Source organism: Panthera onca, chromosome C1 (genome assembly GCF_046562875.1).
Source record: "Panthera onca isolate mPanOnc1 chromosome C1, mPanOnc1 haplotype 2, whole genome shotgun sequence".
NCBI lineage: Eukaryota > Metazoa > Chordata > Mammalia > Carnivora > Felidae > Panthera > Panthera onca.
The window spans coordinates 204,527,073-204,547,692 of NC_138346.1; the positions used below are offsets into that span (position 1 = coordinate 204,527,073).

Below are 20,620 nucleotides of genomic sequence, written 5' to 3' on the forward strand. Positions count from 1 at the left end.
TTTTCTCTTTTTGGGCCAACGAAAATCAACAGACAGGGGCACCTGGGTGTCTCATTTAAGCATCTGATTCTTGATTTTGGCTCAGGTCACGATCTCACAGTTCATGGGATTGAACCCCGAGTCAGGCTCAGCGCTAACAGCTTGGAGCCTACTTAGGATTCTCTCGTTCTCTCTCTCTCTCTCTCTCTCCCCCTCCCCCACTCTCTCTTTCTCAAGAGAGAAAGAGTTTAAATAAATAAACTTAAAAAAATAAAATCATTGGGCAGTAACTTTCTAGAATGTTCACTGAGAAAGATCTGATCTCTGACGCAGAGGTTGTGGCACAAAGCTACGTTATAACAAGAAACGGGCCTTTACAGAGCCCTTACTCAGTGCGAGGTCCGGGGCGACCTGCTTTACCATCACGCTGCAATTTAATCCTCATGGTAACCAAGATATTATTATCCCCATTTTGTAGACGAAGAAACAAAGAGGGCATGCCTTACCCAAGGCTACACAGGCAGTGACAGAACTGGTTATCTGCATATTTAACAACTAGGTTGACCCCTGGAAGTCTTCAAACTGTGTTCCTTGGAGGCTGAGGTTCCTCAGAGGCAGCTGAAGAGCTGGTGTGGGGGGTGGACAGGTCTGGGAGGCCTGTGGGTCATCTCTCTTGCACACTGGGCTTGCCAGACACTCCTTTTGGAGAGAGCGTTCCTCTTCCGGCCTGGAGCATCTTGGATCACGTGGTGCTGTCCAGGCTCTCTGACAGATGTGCCCCCCTCCCTGTTGCTGAGGGACCCCAGGAACTAATCCCAATGGCGGAGGGCACGTGGAGGGATTAGTGCCGGGGTAATCGGCACCACATCTGCCAGCCCCTGGGGAGCCTGGGTGAAGCCTGCACCTCAGAGCCCAGCCAGCCATCCCCGTCCCCTGGAACACGGGGACTCCTGGAGGGCACTGGCCAGCCGTGGCCGAGCCTGAATTGCCCTGTCCTACCTGAGCCTTCCAGAAGAGGGTGAGTTAGGGCTAAGAGTCTGGGGGTCTGAGTGGGTTGTTTCTGAGGCTGGACGGGGAGGCAGTGGTGGGGACAATGACTGAGTGTCCTGATTTTCCTGGAACTGTCTACGGCCATACCACCCTGAACGCGCCCGATCGCGTCTGATTTTCCTGGAACTGAGAGATCTGGGACTTTCAGTGCTAAAATCACGATAGACCCGGACAGACCTGGACAACTGGTCAAGCCCACAGGTTTTCTGAGTTCAGTTCCCTCTGCCTTCGAAGCAGAGCTTCAGGAAGGGGAGGGTTTGCTTTGCCCCCTCCCACCCTCAGCCCCCATCCTTGTCTTCCAGCCTTTCTGTCCCCTCCTCTCTTTTCCAGCCTTCAGGACCTCTCTTTGCCTTCACTCCTCTGACTTGATTTCCCACTCACAGGGTCTCCCGGACTGCAGGCCTGAATCCTCAAGAAGCTGGAACCTTCCACACCTTGGAGAGAATGATGACCCAGGTGAGGCATAGCCCATGGAAACTTGCTTCAAATATTGGCCTAAATCACCCAAATCACCTTCATCACCTTCATCATCATCACCGCTAACATTTCTAGAATTTGCACTGTAGGCCGGGAACAGTTTTGAGTGTTTTACCTGTAATAACCCACTGAATTCTCAAAACAAACCAGAAATTACTCCTCTCCTTCTTCACATCCCCAGGCCTCTGACTGGAGTGCCCCCCAATTCATCCCTACTGCCTGTGCAGTGAAGCTTTCCCCCACCTCCCACCCAGAGGCTGAGTTCACGGGTACCTCAGAGACCCAAGAGCTGTATGCACATGCTCTGTTCACATCTCTCTCCCAGAGAAATTACTACACTAGTGACCAGCTAGTGAACAGTGTTCTAGGGGCTTTGCATGCATTATCTCATTGACCCTCACCTAAATTCTATGAGGTGTAGGAACGATGGTCCTTCCCATTACGCAGACAAGAAAATGGAGACTCAAAGAGGTGAAGTCGTTCGTCCAGAGCCAGTAAGGGCAGAACCAGAATCAAGTCTTGCTTCACCTGGTTCCAGAGCCCTGGTGTGTGGCCAGTCTGCTGTCCTGCCGGCTCCATGGGGGACAGATGTTGGCCACAGGCTCTGTGCCCTCAGGACATAGCACTGTGCCGAACACACAGATGGCCTTTGGAAATTGTATTCTGGATTAAGAAATGGATGAGGAGGGTTGTACCAGAGTGGGCGGTGAGGAGAAAGGAGGGGAATGTCTTGGGGCCGTAGGCCACCTGGGGAAGGAGGTGGGGAACTGTGGTTACGGGTGGGGCTTGGGGGAGCCAGGCTCTTCCTGAACCCCCACCCCTTACCCCTGCCTCATTTTCCAACTGGGAAGGGAGAGGGGAGAGATGCCTGGTGCCTCCTACTGTAAAGTCAAAATGTGAGCAGCTGGTGAGCGGCTTAGAGGTTAAATACTGACCCCACCTTTGGGGCTGTCGGAATAAATCCTGAGATTGGAGACAGGCATGGGATGAGGCTGGGCTTCAGAGGAGAACTAGAGACTGGGGGTGCGGTTCACATGTAAGTCACATGTGAGGGGGGATGCGGTGGTGCAGAGCACAGAGCTAGAATCCCAGCTCTGTCATGTGCTGTCCACGACTTCGGTAAGTCATTTTAAGGTCTCTGAGTTTCATTCTTCGCTTGAAAAGGAGATGCCCATATTCTGGCCATGCTATAGGTGCCTGTTGAGGGAGGTTAGGCTGCCCTCCCTTAGTGCCACTGGCCCTGCCCCAGTGGCCCTTTGCTTGTGCTCAAAAGGGAGCACCTTCCAACTTCCCTCCCACATAAACAATACCAGAGAGCCCCCGCTCCGCTCGAGGCTGAAGCACGGTCTTGTGTCTGATGTTACTCCTGACACCAGTGGAAACATCCTAATGTTCTTGGGCTCCTTAATGGCTTCATTTTTTAAAAATGGAGGTATAGTTTGCATGCATTAAAAGTCACTCTTTTTGGTGTACAATTCTGAGTTTTGACAAATGCACACAGTCCAGACCGACCACGATCAAGATACACAATGGTTCCATTGCCTACCACTGTCCCTTCTGTTCCTTTGTCATCTCCCCCATTCCTACCCCCAGGCAGCCACTGAATGGTCTTCTGTCCCTACAGTTTTGCCTTTTTTCCAGAATGTTACAAAAATGCAGTTGCACAGACTGTGGCTTTTTGAGTCTGGCTTGTTTCATTTACATAATGCATTTGAGATTCATTCGCGTTACTGCCTGTGTCGGTAGTCTGTTCCTTTACGCCTGCTGATCAGTATCCAATTGTACAGATATATCACAGTTTGTCCACTCACCAGTTGAGGGACATTTGGGTTATTTCCAATCTCTGGAAATTATGAATAAAGAGTGGCTTTAGTGGGAACCCCGAATTCTAGAGCTGGAAATCAAGTGAGATTTCCAGGTGTAAAGGTAAACTCAACAAATAGTCAGTCCATCCTGCTAACAGCTGAAGACACAGAGGTCCAGAGAGGGGAAGAGACCCAGCCATAGTTATAACTGACTCAGGAAGTGGGGCTGAGATTTGAACCCAAGGCTTTCAACTTGCAGGACAATGTAAAGTTCAAAACATATTTCTGAAACATCTGCCAGGGCCAGGCAGAGTAACAAGTGTTACAGGCATAAAGGCCAAGAAGGAATGATCCTGGTGCTGGAGACACCTGCCGCGGAGTAGGGAACCAGACAAAGAAGCTAGCAGTAACCAGTGTAGGTTACTGTTACAATGCAAGAAGGGGTGTGCATGAAGCAGAGAGGAGAGGCCCTCAGTTCTGTCTGGGGGAGAATCAGAAGGCTCTGCAAATGCCCATGTATTTTCAGGGAAGAACACAAGTTTGTCAGGTGGAAAAGGATAGAAAGGGTCTCACAGACCCTCGCAGAGGGAACCTCCCTCACAGAGGGAATGGCAGGTGCAAAGCAACGGAGAGTGGGATGTGGGGTGTGGGAGCCTAAAGATGCAAGGGGGAGAGGGGAGGCGGAGGAGAGGCAGGAAATGGCCGCATGGGATCTGCTGGGGTCTGATTATAGCAAGCCTCTCTGGCCAGACTGTTTACTGTAGGACAGTGCCTGTGCTCCGTGTATAAGTTCTCTTCATCACGGAAGAGCATGTAGGATTGAACAGAGAGAGAAGGAATCGAAACTCAGTGAGACCCTAGCGGAACACAGCCTACAGAGCAGGTGTTGGTATGGACAGGCACTTAGTATGTTTCAGAGCCAGCGGCATACAAGTCAGTGGCACAGGGCTGGAATTAACTAATTAAATTTTTATTTATTTATTTTGAGAGAGAGAGCGTGAGTGGGGTGGGGCAGAGAGAGTCACAGGCACACTCCGCACAGGGCTCGAACCCACGAGCCGTGAGATCATGACCTGAGCCAAAATCAAGAGTTGGACGATTAACCAACTGAGCCACCCAGGCGCCCCAGGACTGGAGTATTTAATAATCTGTGCTGAGATGACTGATTATCTGTATGGAAAAAAATAAAATGAGATTTTCCTTCTTTACACCATAACCAAAATAGTTTTGTGTGTGACAGTAGGGAAATCTACATTTACCTCTGTATAACGTATTTCCTGTGCGTGCATGCACGCGCACACACACACACACGCACACACACACACTCACAGCAAACAAAAAAGACAATATGGATGAATTTGATCGGCAGCAACCAAAACGCAAACCCAAATCCGTCTATTCAACAATAGCTAATAGAGCTTACGACGTGTAAAAACAATGTACTTTAAAAATATTAGCCTACTAAAGCCTTACTAATTTATGAGGCAAGCACTATTATCACTTTCATTTTACAGGTGCAGAAACTGAGGCACCGAGAGGTTGAGTGACTTTCTTGAGGTCACACAGCCAGGAAATGGTCGAACTGAGATTCAGAATTAGGCAATCTGGCCACAGATTCACCACTACATGATTTTGCCTCCAACAAGTTATCATAAACATAATGGGAACAGACAAAACACAAGCGAGAGTATCTGGAACTTATACTGAACTCTAATAAACAAGGAAAGTTGAATAGGAAAAAATAGGCCATGGATAAGAACAGTCCGTTCACAGAAAAGCAAACCCAAATATATACAGTAAACGCAGGAAAATGCATTCAAGCTTATTAGTAATCAAGAAAATGCAAGTTAAAAGTAGCAATGAGGGGCGCCTGTCTGACTCTTGGTTTTGGCTCAGGTCATGATCTCACGGTTCATGGGATCAAGCCCGGCGTTGGGCTCTGTGCTGACAATGCAGAGCCTGCTTGGGATTCTCTCTTTCCCGCTCTCTCTGTCCCTCCCCTGCTTGTGTTCTCTCTCTCTCAAAATAAATAAACTTAAAAAAAAGTAGCAATTAGAGTCACAGGTGGCTGGAGTGTTAACTGGAACGACTTTGGAGAGCAATGGGATAGTATCTACGAACCTGAAAAAGGCCACCCCTTACCACCCAGAAATTTCACTCCCAGGCACAGTGCTCTCACCTCAAATGCATAAAACAGTCATGTTTTTAAGGCAGCCTGGCCCCAGACTCCATGTTCTAACTAGTATACTCTGAAGTATATTCACACAGCAGGATACTCTACAGAAGTTAAACCAAATAATACAGAATACATGTACCATATGTGGGGGGGGGGGGGGGAAGCAAGTTTCAGGAGGATAATACAGTAGGTTATAGTTTACATAAGTTTAAAAATGTGCAAAGTGATACTACGTGCTGTTTACGAAGGCACGAACACACAGTAAATGAATGAAAACAGGCATGGTAATGATGAACACCAAGATCATAATGGGTGCTACTTCTGGGAAGAAGGGGAGGAGGCTGGAATCTGCAGGTGGTACAAAAAGGGCTTCACCTCCACCCAGAATGTTTGTCCATTCATTCATTCATTCATTCATTCATCATCAACTATTTATCAGGGTCTGCTATGTTTCAGGGACTGTTCTAGGCACTGGGAATACCACGGTGAGTAAAACAAATCACGAATCCCTGTTTTTTCTTTCTTTCTTTTCTTTCTTTCTTTCTTTCTTTCTTTCTTTCTTTCTCTCTTTCTTTCTTTCTCTCTTTCTTTCTTTTTCTTTCTTTCTTCCCTCCCTCCCTCTCTCCCTCCCTCCCTCCCTCCTTCCTTCCTTCCTTTTATTTTATTTTATTTTTTATTAAAAAAAATTTTTTTTTAACGTTTATTTATTTTTGAGACAGGGAGAGACAGCATGAACGGGGGAGGGTCAGAGAGAGAGGGAGACACAGAATCAGAAACAGGCTCCAGGCTCTGAGCTGTCAGCACAGAGCCTGATGTGGGGCTCGAACTCACGGACCGCGAGATCATGACCTGAGCCGAAGTCGGACGCTTAACCGACTGAGCCACCCAGGCGCCCCTCCTTCCTTTCATTTTAATGTTTATTTATTTATTTTGAGAGGCAGAGAGAGCACAAGCACAGGCAGGGCAGGGGCAGAGAAAGAGGGGGGAGAGTGAACGAACTCCTGTTTTCTAATGGGATGGGATGAACAGACCATAAACCAAACAAGGAGCTGACGCGGTACTTTTTAAAATGTAGAGATATGAGGAAAACAGGGTAAAACGTTAAGATCTAACAAGCTTGAGTGGTGAGTGCCCTTGGAGAACTCACACTCCATCAGGAGCACCAGCTAATACTAGTTGAACAGCTGTTGCATTAGAGAGCTGGACTCCCACCACAATGGAGGCTTGTCCAAAGTGCCTTGGAGGGGGTCTGGGTGAGGAGAGTTGGGGAAGGCTTCCTGGAGGAGGCGGCATTTCAGCCGGCCTTAGCTATTTCACTAAGTACACAAGAGAGACACGGCATGCCCAGCAGAGGAAGCAGGCCATGCAAAAGCCCAGAGGTGCAGAGATACACGTGGCACAGCTGTTGAAGGGCTCACACTGGGAAGGACCTTGGTTTTACAGGTGTGACATCTGCCCCAAGCTGTGGGCTCTTGTGGTGTCTGGGTGGACCTAAGGCATGGTAGGGGTCCCTCTTCTGCCTCCCTCTGGCTGACCCCCTTGGGGGCCGTGCTCTGTGTCCTTCCCCTCCCAGGTGGGCTGGCAGCCCAGCCTGCCGAAACTGAAAAAGAAGTGGCTCTTCCCAGCTTCCTGCAGCTTCTTCTTCCTGCTCTCTGTGGTTATGACTGGCTGCTTCCTGTGGCAATATCACCTCCCCAAGCTGGACACCAGTGAGTGCACAAGCATCCTTGACTTCCTTCCTATCCCTGTGGGGCCTGGGAGCCTGGAGCTGATGCACCTGATTTGAGGGGGTAGGGGCAAGACCACAAGATTTGGACTCAGAAGCTCTGGCCTTCATTCTGACTCCAACCCTCACTAGCTGTGTATCTTTGGACCAGTCAAGGGACCTTTCTGTGTCATGTTGCCCTTGGGTATAAAATGAGGATCCTAATGCCACTGGAGTTTCCTTAAACCACCCAGTCTGGCTGTAAAGCTCAGGGACTCCCAATAGGTAAAACAGAGTTTCTTTTGCCTGGTGTTCAGCCCCCATGGTAGGATCTCCAGGCCCTACCCCCACCCCTTTAAAGATCTCCCCCCAGCTATATCTAAGACCCTGGGAGGAACAACGAGGTATCCGTGGACAGAAGCTGCCATTTGTTGGAGCCTCTCCATCCTGGGCAGGTCAAAGCTTGGCTAGTGAGCCACCGCTGCTGACAATGGCCACCAGGCCCTTTGTTGCTATAGCAACCCCTGAAACCTCCAACCTGGACCATCCAGAATCCCAGTTCTCTGCTAACGCTGGGGAGAATGTCTCTCTCCGTTCCTCTTGTGTTACGGATGCCCAAGGCTCGATGAGGTGGCCTGGGCTCCCAAATTCCCACAGAGACATTCTGCAGAAATGGCTCCTTTTATTTTCTTGCTGGCTTTTTCCTCTCCCACCCCACCCTGTTCTTTCTAGGGTATATTCTTTTATCAGGGGCTTCTCAGTCCCTCAAGCAAACAGTCCTCAAGTAGGCAGGTCAGCCTGTCCTAAAGGACCATGCTTCTCCAACGGTCAAAGTACCAATCCAAAGTAGATCAGTTATTACTATAAATATGTACAAACGAAATTAAATGAAAAAAAAATACTATAGAACAGAAGCTCAAGTTTTAAGATTCCACACAAAATTACCACATTAAACTGCTATAGAAGTTTCTAAATGTGTGTGCTCAAATTTTGTACTTAATTTCTCACAAATGGGAAACAAACAGTTCGTGGACCTGCTTGGGTCCATCACCGGGTTGATCACTGTCCACAGTGATCGAAGTCCTCTCCCTTGCATGGGTACCATCTGAGAGGTTGTTAGAAATGAGGATGCCCTGCCTCCATCCCGTATCTACTGAATCAAATATGCATTCAAATATTTCCAGATGACTTTTTGGGCACGTGCATATTTTTTTTTAGGTTTTATTCATTTTTGGGAGAGAACTTTTGAGAGCGGGGGAGGGGCAGAGAGAGAGGGGGACAGAGGATCTGAAGCAGGCTCCTCACTGAGAGCAGGGCTCGAACCCACTAACTGTGAGATCATGACCCAAGCCGAAGTCAGACGCTAGAACGGCTGAGCCACCTACGCGCCCCCGTGCACGTGCATATTAATGCAGGGCTGTAGGCACCAGCCCTACCTGAGTCCCAGGCTGAGCAAAGCTTAGGTTTGGGCCAAGACCTCCCTACTCCAATGATTAAACCTATGTCATGGATTTGTTGAGAGACCTTCCTTAAGGTGCACAATCGATTTGTCCTGACAAAGTCACAAGGCCAGCCGGATTCAAGAGGTGGGAGGAGCTGGAAGGATTTGCGGCCATAGTGAGCCTCCCACAGAGAAGCTCCTTTCAGTTCTGGGTAGGATTTGAGGACCGTGCAGCTCCTCTGGGCGCTTTCACCCTCACTACCCTACACTGCTCTCTGAGGATGAGGGGAGTTCTGGGGCCCGTGCGATGATCTCTCAGCCTGAATCCTGTCCTGCCAGGGCCCACACCTTCTCCCCAGAGGTTCCAAGGAAGCCATACAGCTGGACCAAAGCAGAATGGGACTTAGACCTGATGTTCCAGACACACGGCTCTGGTGACAGAGGCACTGGCCTTATGATTTAGGCCTGAAGCCTAAGCGGGGCCCAAGTCCACCTCTCCACTCAAATATATAATCTGTACTAGAGAAACAGAGGCAGACAGACAGACAGACACGGTTGAGCCTGCCCCAAGGAGCTGGAACTTTTCTAACTCCTCTGACTACATGGAGGGGGAAAGCTGGTCATACAAGAGAAAAGGGCTGCCAACCAGGAGCCTTGGCCTAATTGGTATTTTGAAGGCCAATCATCAGGTGGTGGGTGTGGGACTGTCCCTTCTCCTCTCAGGCATATGCCCCCATGGTGGGCGCTGTGCCCTGCTATCTGTCTCCTGGTGAGGCTGTTGCCAGCTGGGAGGGCCAGCTCCAAGGCATGGTTCTGGCCTTTGCTGCCACCTTCCCACCTCTTCTAGGATGATCCCTAGACTCCTACCCTGAGCTCTGTCCCCCACTCACCATGTGATGCTCCCTATAGGTTCCTTGGGACCAGAGGTGGCCTCTGCCCCTGTGAGGATGTGTCCCCGACATCCTGAGCCTGTGCCGCTGGCCCACCCCCTCCCTGTGTTGAAGGAGGCCCTGGAAAAGGTCAGTGATGACCCAAGAGGGAACTGGGCGTGTGTGCTAGGCCTGGGGGATGAAGGGGAGGGCACGTTCTGTGCACTGGCAGGGTCATTTACTCATGCATTCAACATATAATCCTTGAGCACCTACTTTGGGCTAAGCACCAGGGACATGGCAGTAAGAAGATACTGTCCTGCTCTCAAGAAGCTACTAGTCTGGATGTGATGACATAGTCAAGACAAGTAACATTTATAATACAGGGGTAAGAGTGAGGAATGGGGACATTTAGGGAACTGCGGGGGCACAAAGAAATTGGCTTTGGGGTCAGGCAAGGCTTCTGGAGGGAATGGTGTCTACTTTTTTTTTTAATGTTTTTTTTTTTATTTTATATTTGAGAGAGAGAAAGAGAGACAGAGACAGAGAGTAAGCAGGGGAGGGGAAGAGAGATAGAGAGAAACGGAAGCAGGCTCCAGGCTCTGAGTTGCAGGCTGTCAGCACAGAGCCCAACACGGGACTTGAACTCATGAGCAGTGAGATCATGACCTGAGCCGAAGTCGGACGCTTAGTGGACTGAGCCACTCAGATGCCCTGGGAATGATGTCTAAACGGAGATGTGAACAAGTAGGAAGTACCCAGGTGATATGCATTTATACAGTAAGGGAGACTGAGGGAGGGAAGCATGTGCTCCGGATAGAGGGACCAGCATGTGCACAGGTCCAGAGGCAGCAGAATGAGTGCAAGCCACACACAGAGAACCACCAGGGAATTCAGGTTGCTGGGACTGCAGGTGGGGGAGGGAGAAAGGTGGGACGGGGGGAGGAGGACACAGCCCGTATCACAGAGGCCACTGCAATGTAATTAAGCACACACACCTTATAACACAGTTCTTACCACTGCATGATGGCCTGACGCTAGAGGGGGTTGTTGGCCAGCTCACTCACCTTAGGAGATACACAGACAAATGAAACACGACTGGAAGTGTACAAGCAGCAGCACAGCGGAGGGGTGTGAAACTGTCATCCAAGGAACAGTTGAAAGGAAGGCAGGTGACGTGTCCATGTAAGAGAAGGCCTGGGCAGAGACACCATCACTGTCTGCAAGTACCTGAAAAGCTTTAGTGAAGGAGAGGGAGCAGAACGGTGCTATGAGGCTCCAGGGTCATAGCAATTAAAACAAGAAATAGCAACAGTAATCGTAGCTTCTAGTGGGCACCTAGTATGCGGTAGCTTCTTTATACAAATGCCTCATGAATCCCTATCTAAAGAGGAGGAAACTGAGGCACACAGAAGCAAAGTCAGTGCCCGGGTGGAAACCACACATGGACAGAACTCAATTCTGGACCTGCTAAATCACTCGGCAAGGAGGTCTGGCAGTTAATTAGGACCTAGGGCTGGAGTTAGCCTGGGGTCCTAATCCTGACTCCACTAACCATTAGCCACTTGGGCAAGTCACTTCATATCTCATAGACTCAATCTTCTCATCTGTAACATAGGGAGAAATTTAGCACTGGCTTGTTGGGGATTAAATGAGACAATGCATGGGGTACCTGGGTGGCTCAGTCAGCTAAGCGTCTGACTTCAGCTCAGGTCATGATCTCACAGCTTGTGAGTTCGAGCCCTGTGTAGGGCTGTGTGCTGACAGCTCAGAGCCTGGAGCCTGCTTCGGATTCTGTGTCTCCCTCTCTCTCTCTCTGCCCCTCCCCCACTCACACTCTGTCTCTCTGTCTGTCTCTCTCTCAAAAAAAAAAAAAACCATTAAAAAAATTTTTTTAAAATGAGACAATGCATGAAAATCGCTTTATATTGTGCCTGGCACATTCCAAATGTCCAGTAACTTTGGATGTTACCATTGTCACTGTATTTCATTATTGAAAACAATGTCCTTTCAATAAATGTTCAAAGAGGGTCTAGGGGCCTCTATAGTGAATCCTCCAACATTAGGGGGTCAGACCAGGCCTTCATGAGGTTTTCTAGAGCAGCAGACAAGGGTTCAACGACATCAGTAGTTTAACCCCTCTCTCCTTTTACATTTTCCCAAAGAAATTTTCTTTGAACAGAAATCTTACGAGGAAGCCCTACATAAAAACAAATTTAGAGGAGCTGCTCTGGTTGTAACTGGGTGGGGGTCCAATCCCAGGGGGTCTGAGAACCTGAGGTCTGAGGCTCCAGCCACAGGGGTGGGGGGGTGGGGGGGTGAGAATGGAGGGGGTCCCGGCAGGGGGCGCTGTGTGCAGGGTGTGGTGTGGGAATGCGCAGGGCAAGCAGGACCAGAGGAGTGTTTGTCTGCGCCTGCACTCCTGCTCTTCTCCTCCAAGGTGGACAGGATCCTGCGTCAGGCACTGTCTGCCCCGGGCCTGGCTGCCATGTCTGCAGTTGTCATCCACAATGACACCGTGCTCTGGACCGGGAACTTCGGGAGGAAGAATGGATCAGACCCGGCCTCTGGGCCCCCCAATGAATACACTATGTACCGGTCAGCTGGGTGACCTCTGGGGTCCTGTGGAGGGGGGCATGGGATGGGAGGACAAGGGAGACCTAGGAGGTAGGGGGACTCAAGAGAATCATGACTGGGGGTCCAAGCTGCCAGGACCCTTTATTAAGTCCTGACAATTTTATAGATGAGGAGACTGAGGGCCAGAGAGGACCAGAGAGCGCCCAACATCACACCACAGGGGTAACAAGTCAGGAAGGAATCTCTTCTGGAGAGCCCTTAGCCCAGAACCTCCCTAACTAGAAAACGCTCCCTGTGTCCCACTCCCACACCCTACTATATGCCACGAAGGAACTGTAACCAGTTCTTGGGCCCTTGCCCTGGGTCGCTGTTAGTTGGCGGCAGTGGTCCAGACGGAAGAAACTTGGGACCCCCTGCGGCACACCCAGAGTCTCCCCTCCTAGGTGCTGCCTGCAGGATCCTCCAAGCTGACGATGCAAAGGGAACACGTTCACTCCCAGAGACACTGTGAGGATTACAGAGGTTCCGTTCACACTGCACCTGCCACGTGCCAGGCCTGGGCCCACAACTGCATTTGCTATCACTTACTCAACACTTGCTACCTACCTTCCAGGTATGTTGCCAAGCACTTCACATGCCCAATCTCGCTCAATCTTTTCTACAACCTGTGAAATGGACAATGAAACAGAAACGGAGAGAGGTCTAGTACTTGCCCAAGACCACTTGGCTAGTAAGAGGCAGAGGTACATGATCCCAACCTACGTCTATCCCAGAATGGGAAGGGCTTGGGTTAAGGCCTGGCACGGGGTAGGCACTCAAGAGTGTCCACCTGCCACTGTGCTATGTTCTCGAACATCCCAAAGGCAGTTCTACAGAGACTGTTGAATTTCCGTCTGAGACACTGAAGAGGGTGGACTCAGTGCTTTCCTAGAGCATTAGAAAGGTGGGACCTGGGGTGCAGGACGGAGGTTGTAAGGCCAACTGTATATCCTCTGCACCCTTGTGTGCTTAACACTTCCCAGAATCTCCAGCATCTCTAAGATCTTTCCAGTCCTCATGCTGTATCGGCTGTGGGAGGAGGGCACTGTAGCCTCTCTAGATGACCCTCTGGAGCGGTATGCCAGCACCTTCACCATTAACAACCCGCTGGGCATGGCATCAGCCCCTGAACAACAGAGCTTGACGGATGAGCTGGAGAAGGTGGGCCCAGCCCCAAGGCCTTCGTCCGTCACCCTCCGAAGGATGGCCAGCCAGCTCTCAGGTGAGCAGCCCTGAAGTTGTGCAGCTCAACCCAAACCATTTCAGGGGTGGCAACTGAGCAGCAGGTTCTCATGCAGCCAGGCCGGCCACACCTCCCTCTCACCCGCCCTGGATGGTGGACCAGGGGTAGAAAGATCTGGTGAGGTGAAAGCGGAGGTGAAATCTGGGAGTTTAGATCAAGGGGACAAATCAAGATCAGTTGGCAAGTTGAAAGTCAAGATCTGCTTATTAGGTCAAGAACAGGTCAATATTTGTACACAGATCTACAATGAAGACCTAATTTCCCTCAATATACAAAGATTACGTACAATCAATACAAAGACTAACAACCCAACAGAAAAATGGGTGAAGAATAGGAACAGAATAGACAGTTCACAGGAAAGGAAATACAAATGGCCCTTAAGACTATGAAAACATATTAAAAGATGTTCAACCTCATTCATAACAACATAAACGCAAATTAAAACCACGGAGAGACATTTTTCCCTTGGCAAAGGCCAAAATGGTGGGTGCACTGGGTTGGTGAGGTTATGGTGAACTAGACCCTCTGATGCATCAGTGGTGGGAATTTACATTGGTGCAACCTGGATGGGGGACAATGATAATATCTACCACAATTAAAAATGCATAGATCCTTTGGCTCAGCAATTACCCTTCTAGGAGATTCTCTTACAGATGTACTCACACATGTGTGGTGTGAGGTCTGCATGCATTCACTGCAGCGCTGTTTGTAACGGCAAAAGACGGAAACACCTACATATCTAGAAGCAGGGGAGCGGCTAAACAAACTGTAACACGGCTATATCATCAAATCAGATGTAGCGTTAGAAAAAAGGGGAATAATGTTGTTTATGTACTGAGATGGAATAAGATACAGTGTTAAGTGGGGGAAAAAGCTCAAACAGCGTATATTATATGCTACCCTTTGAATAAATAAAATAATATACACACAAAGTGCACATATGTGTATGAATGAATACGTATAAGAATGTGTAATGTACATATTACTCTATAATACGTTTATATAAACTAAATGGACATACATGTGCCTGCCATTTTTTTAAGTTTATTTATTTATTTCGAGAGAGACAGAGAGAGAGAGTGCACAAGCAGGGAGAGGGTCCTAGAGGAGACAGAGGATCCCAAGCAGACTCCACACTGTCAGTGTAGAGCCAGACACGGGGGCTCAAACTCATGAACCTTGAGCCAAAACCAAGAGTCAGACGCTTAACCCACTGAGCCACCCAGGCCATTTCATTTGAAACGATGCCATTTCATTGTTTCAAAAGGCCTGAGGTCTTAGTCAATGGACATGGCTGGTTATCACTCCTGAGCCCAGGTGGTGTACCCGAGGTTCAGCAAGAGGATGGAACCTCCTGAAGCAGCTCAGGCAGGACAGGGTCACTCTTCTTGGGGGAGGGTGGCCTGATGGTTAAGGGCGTGAGCACTGAACTTCCAGCTCTGCCTTCTCCCAGCTGGGTGATCTTGGGCAAGTCATTGAACTTCTCTGAGCCTTATTTTTCTCCCCTGTAAAATGACTGTGGTTTGTCTTATTATTGGGGATTAAATGAGATAATGAGTGTAAAAACACTTAGCAGAGCTCCTGGCACACAGCAGGTACTTGTCAATGTAGCTTTGGTTATTTTAGCCAGGGTTAGACCTAGGTGCAGTGGGGCCTGATGAGGATGTAATTATGGGGGCCCTCTTTAAGAATGCATTATTAAAAATTCCAAGTTAGATATAGGACTTGAAAGGGGCCATGCAGGTAAGGAGCCTTCAGGCTTACTTAGGCTCTTCCTGCATCCTGTTCAATCCACCTGGGTTATAACTCTGACTCCAGGGCTCCCTCTAGGGGTGTATTGTGGACTCTTCTTCATCCATACCCAGGGAACCAAGCCCAGGGTGCTTGGTTAGTTTTAAAATATCCTACATGTCTTCTACAGTCCCAAGGGGCCAGCTGAGGCAACAGCTGCCTGAATAACTCTGTTCTAGGCTCTCAATGTCTTTTATGATCGACTCTCACTGTAATCTACAGCTGTCTCCTGTTCCTGGAGCTTTTCACCCATTCTCTGAGTTAAGCCTTCTAACACTTCCTAGGGAAACCACAGCAGGTGTTGCAGCCCATTTAAAGAGGAACAAGTAGAGGCTCAGAGAGGTAAGGTACATGGTTTGTGGCCACACAGCAAGAAGTTCCAGAGTCAGAACTTACACCCGGGGCCTGGGACTCCATCTCCCAGTTGCTCAGGCCAAAAGCCTTTGAGTCACCCCTGATACCTCCAACCCCCATACCTTCCACATCCCCTCAAGTAGCAAATTCCGTTGGCTCCACACTCAAAGTAGATCCAGGACCCAACCTGTCCTCACCACTTCCACAGCTGGCTCCCGAGTCCCAGCCACCACGAAAAAAATGCGGATTTTTCAAGTCTCCTTATAGGCTTCCTTGCTTCTGCCCCCCCCCCCCCCCCCCGCCAAGTCTGTTTTCAAACAGCAACCAGAGCAACCCTGATGAAATATACGTCAGATTTCATCACTTCTCTGCTCACGACCCCAGCCATGGTCACATCCGACTCAGAGAAAAGGCCAAGTCCTTCCAGTACCCTATAGCACCCCATGACACCTGGTGCCTGCACCCCCAGTACTTCTCACCTCCGAAGTCTTCCCCTTCTCACTCCTCTTCAGCCACACTGGCTGTTCCACACTGGTCGTCAAACAAGCTAAGTCACTCCCGCCTCAGGGCCTCCACACTTGGCTGTTCCACACCTTCCCTCTGCATGACATTCTTCCCTCGCACTGCTGCTTGGCTCTCCCCCTCTCCTCCTCCAGCTCTCACCTGCTCAAGGGTCACCTTCTCTGTGAGGCCTTCCTCTGATCACCTTGTATCAAATAACAATCCCTCCTTTCTTACCCCATAGCACGAGTATTTATTTATCATCTGTCCCCTCCACTAGAATGGAAACTCCATGTGGTCAAGGACTTTATTTTGTTCACTGCTGAATGCCCAGGACCCAGAACAGACCTTGGAACAAAACGTGGTGCTTGAAAACTATTGCCGGGTGGAGGGATGGAAAGAATCCCAGTCCTGTCATCCTTCCCATACGTGTCACATCCAATAAACAAAAAATTCCAAGTGGTCGGAGAAGCCAGTTTGGCAAAACCTGTTTGGGTACTGACCTCAAGAATTTTATGGAATCAAACTTCTGTGGGTTGATGATAACAATTCTTTTTTTGAGCAGTTACTATGGCCAGGCCCCAAGCTGAGCATTTTATCTCACCTGAGCCCTATGATATAGGAAATTAAATGATTTCCCTTGTGTTCCCCGGGAAGATAGGGAAGAGAAGACTGGGGAAGATAGGAAGACTGGGGCTCAGAGAGGCTAAGTGACTTGCCCAACCAAACACAGGGAGGGTTAGAGTCCATGCTAGACTTTTTTTTTTTTTTTTTGAAGTGATTCTGCGGTCATTATCTCTCAATCCACGGAAGGTGGGGGAGGGAGTGCACCCAGGGGCCACTATCCCACCTTCAGCCGGCCCAGCAGTTCTGATCACTGCTCTTCCCCAGGGCTTCCCAGAAGGCTCCGTTCTACTTCCCTGCTGTGGAGGGGCAGCACCCAGGAGGCCCTGAGCCTGCTCAAGGATGATGTGCTGGTGGCAGACCCGGGAACCAGGTGAGGAGTGTGTCTGAGGCCCCACCGACATTAGGAACCTCCAGAGGTGACACACCCCTCCTAGGAGAGAGCCTGAGTCATCTCACCCTAGACATCTGGAGCCAAGGGAGATGCAGGGATCCCTGAATGCATCCCCTAGTCCACAGCTGGGAAGACAGGCCCAGACAGGCTGGCACTGCAAGGCAGGGGGAAGCTGGGCCCAGGTTCAGTTCTGTGTGAACCTCGTAGTCTGTCGATTCACCAACTCAACTTTTATCGAGCACCTACTCAACCGAGATACAACACCTACCTACTGAGATACAGCAGGGAGCCAATTACAAGCAGCCTTTCCTCATGTAGTGTGCATTCTTGTGAGTGAACAGTGAACTTATTTTTTTTTTAAGTTTCATTTATTTATTTTGAGAGAGAGAGCGAGAGCACACATCCAGGGGGAAGGCAGAGAGAGAGGGAGAGAAAGAACCTCAAGCAGGATCTGTGCTGCTTGAGCCCATGAGCTGTGAGATCATGACGGGAGCTGAAATCAAGAGTCTCATGCCTAACTGACTGAGCCAGCGAGGTGCCCCAGGACTCTAGTTTTCCACTTGATAAAATCAATTATACTAAAGTAAAAAGGACCAAAAAGATTTGTTTTACCAGTTTCCCAGATGTGTTGCTGTGTCCAACTCTTCCCCAAGTTGCTGTGTGACTCTGGGCAGTTCTGCCCCTCTCTGGTCCTTAGTCTCCCCAGGTGTAGGATAATGCCTTGTAGTCAATCATCTCTGGGGTGCCTGCTGGGTCTGACCACCTGGGATGCAATGAAGCAGGTTCCTTCTCAACCGCGCCCACTCCAACGAACCTCTGGTGGCATCTCGGTCTGAGCAGGTGGGGCCCGGCTCTTCAGGGCCTGGAGATACTCACCCACGGCCGCATCCCAGTTTCCACCCCTCCTCTTCCAGGTGCCATTACAGCACTCTGGCCTTCTCGCTTCTGGCCCATGTCCTCGCAGCGCACACTGCTCAGGGCGACTACCAGCGCTGGATCCTGGAGAACGTGCTGGAACCGCTGGGCATGGAGGACACGGGCTTCGACCTCACGCCCCTAGTGCGCGCCCGCCTGGCGGCTGGCTTCTACGGCAGCGGCCGGCCGGCGCCGCTCTACGACCTGGGCTGGTACCGGCCGTCCGGCCAGATGTACTCCACCCCGGCAGACCTGGCCAAGCTGGCCATGGTGCTCCTGGGCGGCGGGCCCCCGCTCCTGCGGCCCGACGCGGCCAAGGCCCTGCTGGCGCCGCTGCTGGCCTGCTCGGGCGCCTACTTCGCCAACGAGACGGGCACCCCGTGGGAGTTCCACGCGCAGGGGGGCTACCGCGTGGTGCGCAAGGACGGCGACCTGGACGGCTACGCCGCCACCTTCTCCCTGGTGCCGCCGCTGCGCCTGAGCCTCGTGCTGCTGCTGGCGGGGCCGCGGCCACCCGGGCGCGACCTGGTGGCGCAGGCCTACGACGTGCTCCTGCCCGCCATGGAGAGGGCCCTACGCGAGGCCGAGCCCAGCCCCGCCCCGCCGCCCAGCGCGCGCCCCTTCGCCGGCTACTTCACCTTCGCCAACCAGACCTTCTACGAGGTGCGCCCCGGGCCGGAGGGCGAGCTGCGCCTGCGCCAGTTCGGGCCCCGCGTCGAGGCGCTGGTGCCCCCCGCGTTCCGCACGCTGGCGCTGCGTCACCTGCGCGGCCGCGTCTTCCAGCTGCACGTGGCCCGCGAGTTCCCCTGCGAGCTGCCGCTTGGCGACGCCTGGCTCTCCCTCGAGGCGCAGCACGGGCAGCTCGTCAACTTCTACCCCTTGGACCGCCACGGACTGTCCCCTGGCTTCGACGTGCCGGGCCTGAACACCTACCGGGTGCTGCGGCTGCAGCGCAAGCCCGTATTCAAGACCCAGTGACCGCGGGCTCTGTCGGGAGCCTCCCCCTTGCTGGCCTCCGGGCTTTCCGGTCTAGAGTTGGAAAGGCGGAGCTGGGGAGATGTGTTAGAGGAGCGAGTAGTTGGCAAAGTGGGGTAGTGTGTTTGCTGCTCAGAGTGTGGACCGCGGACCACAGCTGTTTTTTGTCCACAGGGTGGGAGAGTTCAGTACGGAAATTTAGAGTAAACATTTAGAAACTTTCATAGCAAGTTGATAGAGCCCCTTTGGGCTTGTATTTTGTCTTCGTACTAAAAATCAACTGAGTTTTAATTTATGTAAAATGAAATGCACACGTTATCAGGATACCGTTCCATGATTTTGACATTTATGCCCACCATAATCAAGATAGGGAAAATTTCCATTATCCCTCAAACGTCTTTCCTATTCTTTTGCTGTCAGTCCCCTTCCCTGCACCCAGCCACCGATCTACTTTTATCATCGTGGATTATTTTGCCTGTTCTGGAGTTTCATATACATAGAATCATACAGTGTAGCCTTTTGGGTCGTCCCCCCGCCCCCAGCATGACGTTTTTGAGGTTCACGCATGTCTGTGTGTGTATCAAAAGTTTGTTCCTTTCTATCGCGAAGTGGCATTCCCCTGTATGAGTACACCACATTTGCTTATCCCTTCACCTGTTGATGGACATTTGGGTTGTTTCCAGATTGGGGCTGCTATGAAAAAGCATTCCTGTATAAGTCTTTTTGTGAATACATGTTTTCATTTCTTTTGGTAAATATCTAGGTAAGCCATGAAGTTTTCCAAAGCACTTGTACCATTTTACATTTCCAGCGGCAATATGTGACCCTTCTGTTACTCCACATCTTTGTGAAAACGTAGCATTGTCAGTCTTTCCAACTTTAGGCATGCTCGCGGTTGTGAAGTCCTGTCCCACTGTGGTTTTAATTGCATTGTATGGCTCATATTGTAGAAATTCTTTCTGCGCTCTGGGTACAAGTGCTTTGTCAGAGCTGGTATTGCAGATATTTTCCCTCAGTCTTTGGTTTGCCTTTCCAGTTTCTTAATGATGTCTTTTGGTGAAGAGCAGAAGTTTTAAAATGTTGATGGCTTTTATGCCTGTTGGATCTAATACAAAATATAAGCTAGCATTTTGCATGTCCGTTTAAAAATTAAACTTTATATTTTGAGGTAATTGTAGATTCACGTACAGTCGAAAGAATTAACCAGTGTACCATTAACCCAGTTCCCTCCAATGGAAACATCTTGCAAAACTGTAGTACGATATCATAAGCAAGTTGATAGAGTCGTTGACATTGATGGAGTCAAGATAGAGAACATTTTCATCATCACAAGAATCCCTCTTGCCCTTTTCTAGCCATGCCCAGTTGCTTACCAAGACAACCCCCTCCTGAACTCCTAGCAACCACCAATCTGGTTTCCATTTCTGTAATTTTGTCATTTCAAGAATATTATATGTATGGAGTCATACAATATGTAATTTGGGGGGGACTTTTTTTTTTTCGCTCAGCATAATTCTCTGGAGATTTTCAAGTGGTTGCAAGTATCAACAGCTTTTTTCTTTTTGTTGTAGAGTAATAGTTGCATGGTGTGGATGCCCCACAGTTTATTTAACCATTCATTTGATGAAGGATGTCTGGCTTGTTTCCAATGTTAGGCTATTACGAATAAAGCTGCTAGGAACGTTTGTTTACAGGTATCTGTGTG

The 20,620-nt window shown here is 50.0% G+C and overlaps 1 protein-coding gene across 1 annotated transcript; it reads left to right on the top strand.

Annotated features, from left to right (window-relative positions):
* Nucleotides 1-870: 870 nt before the first annotated feature.
* LACTBL1 (lactamase beta like 1) lies at nucleotides 871-20,608 on the top strand. Its single transcript, XM_060625481.3, has 8 exons — nucleotides 871-997; nucleotides 1,413-1,485; nucleotides 7,061-7,196; nucleotides 9,543-9,652; nucleotides 11,943-12,100; nucleotides 13,102-13,340; nucleotides 16,899-17,004; nucleotides 17,940-20,608. The coding sequence occupies exons 2-8, from the start codon at nucleotides 1,474-1,476 to the stop codon at nucleotides 18,916-18,918; spliced, it is 1,740 nt and encodes a 579-aa protein (XP_060481464.2). The 5' UTR covers nucleotides 871-997; nucleotides 1,413-1,473; the 3' UTR covers nucleotides 18,919-20,608.
* Nucleotides 20,609-20,620: the final 12 nt, after the last annotated feature.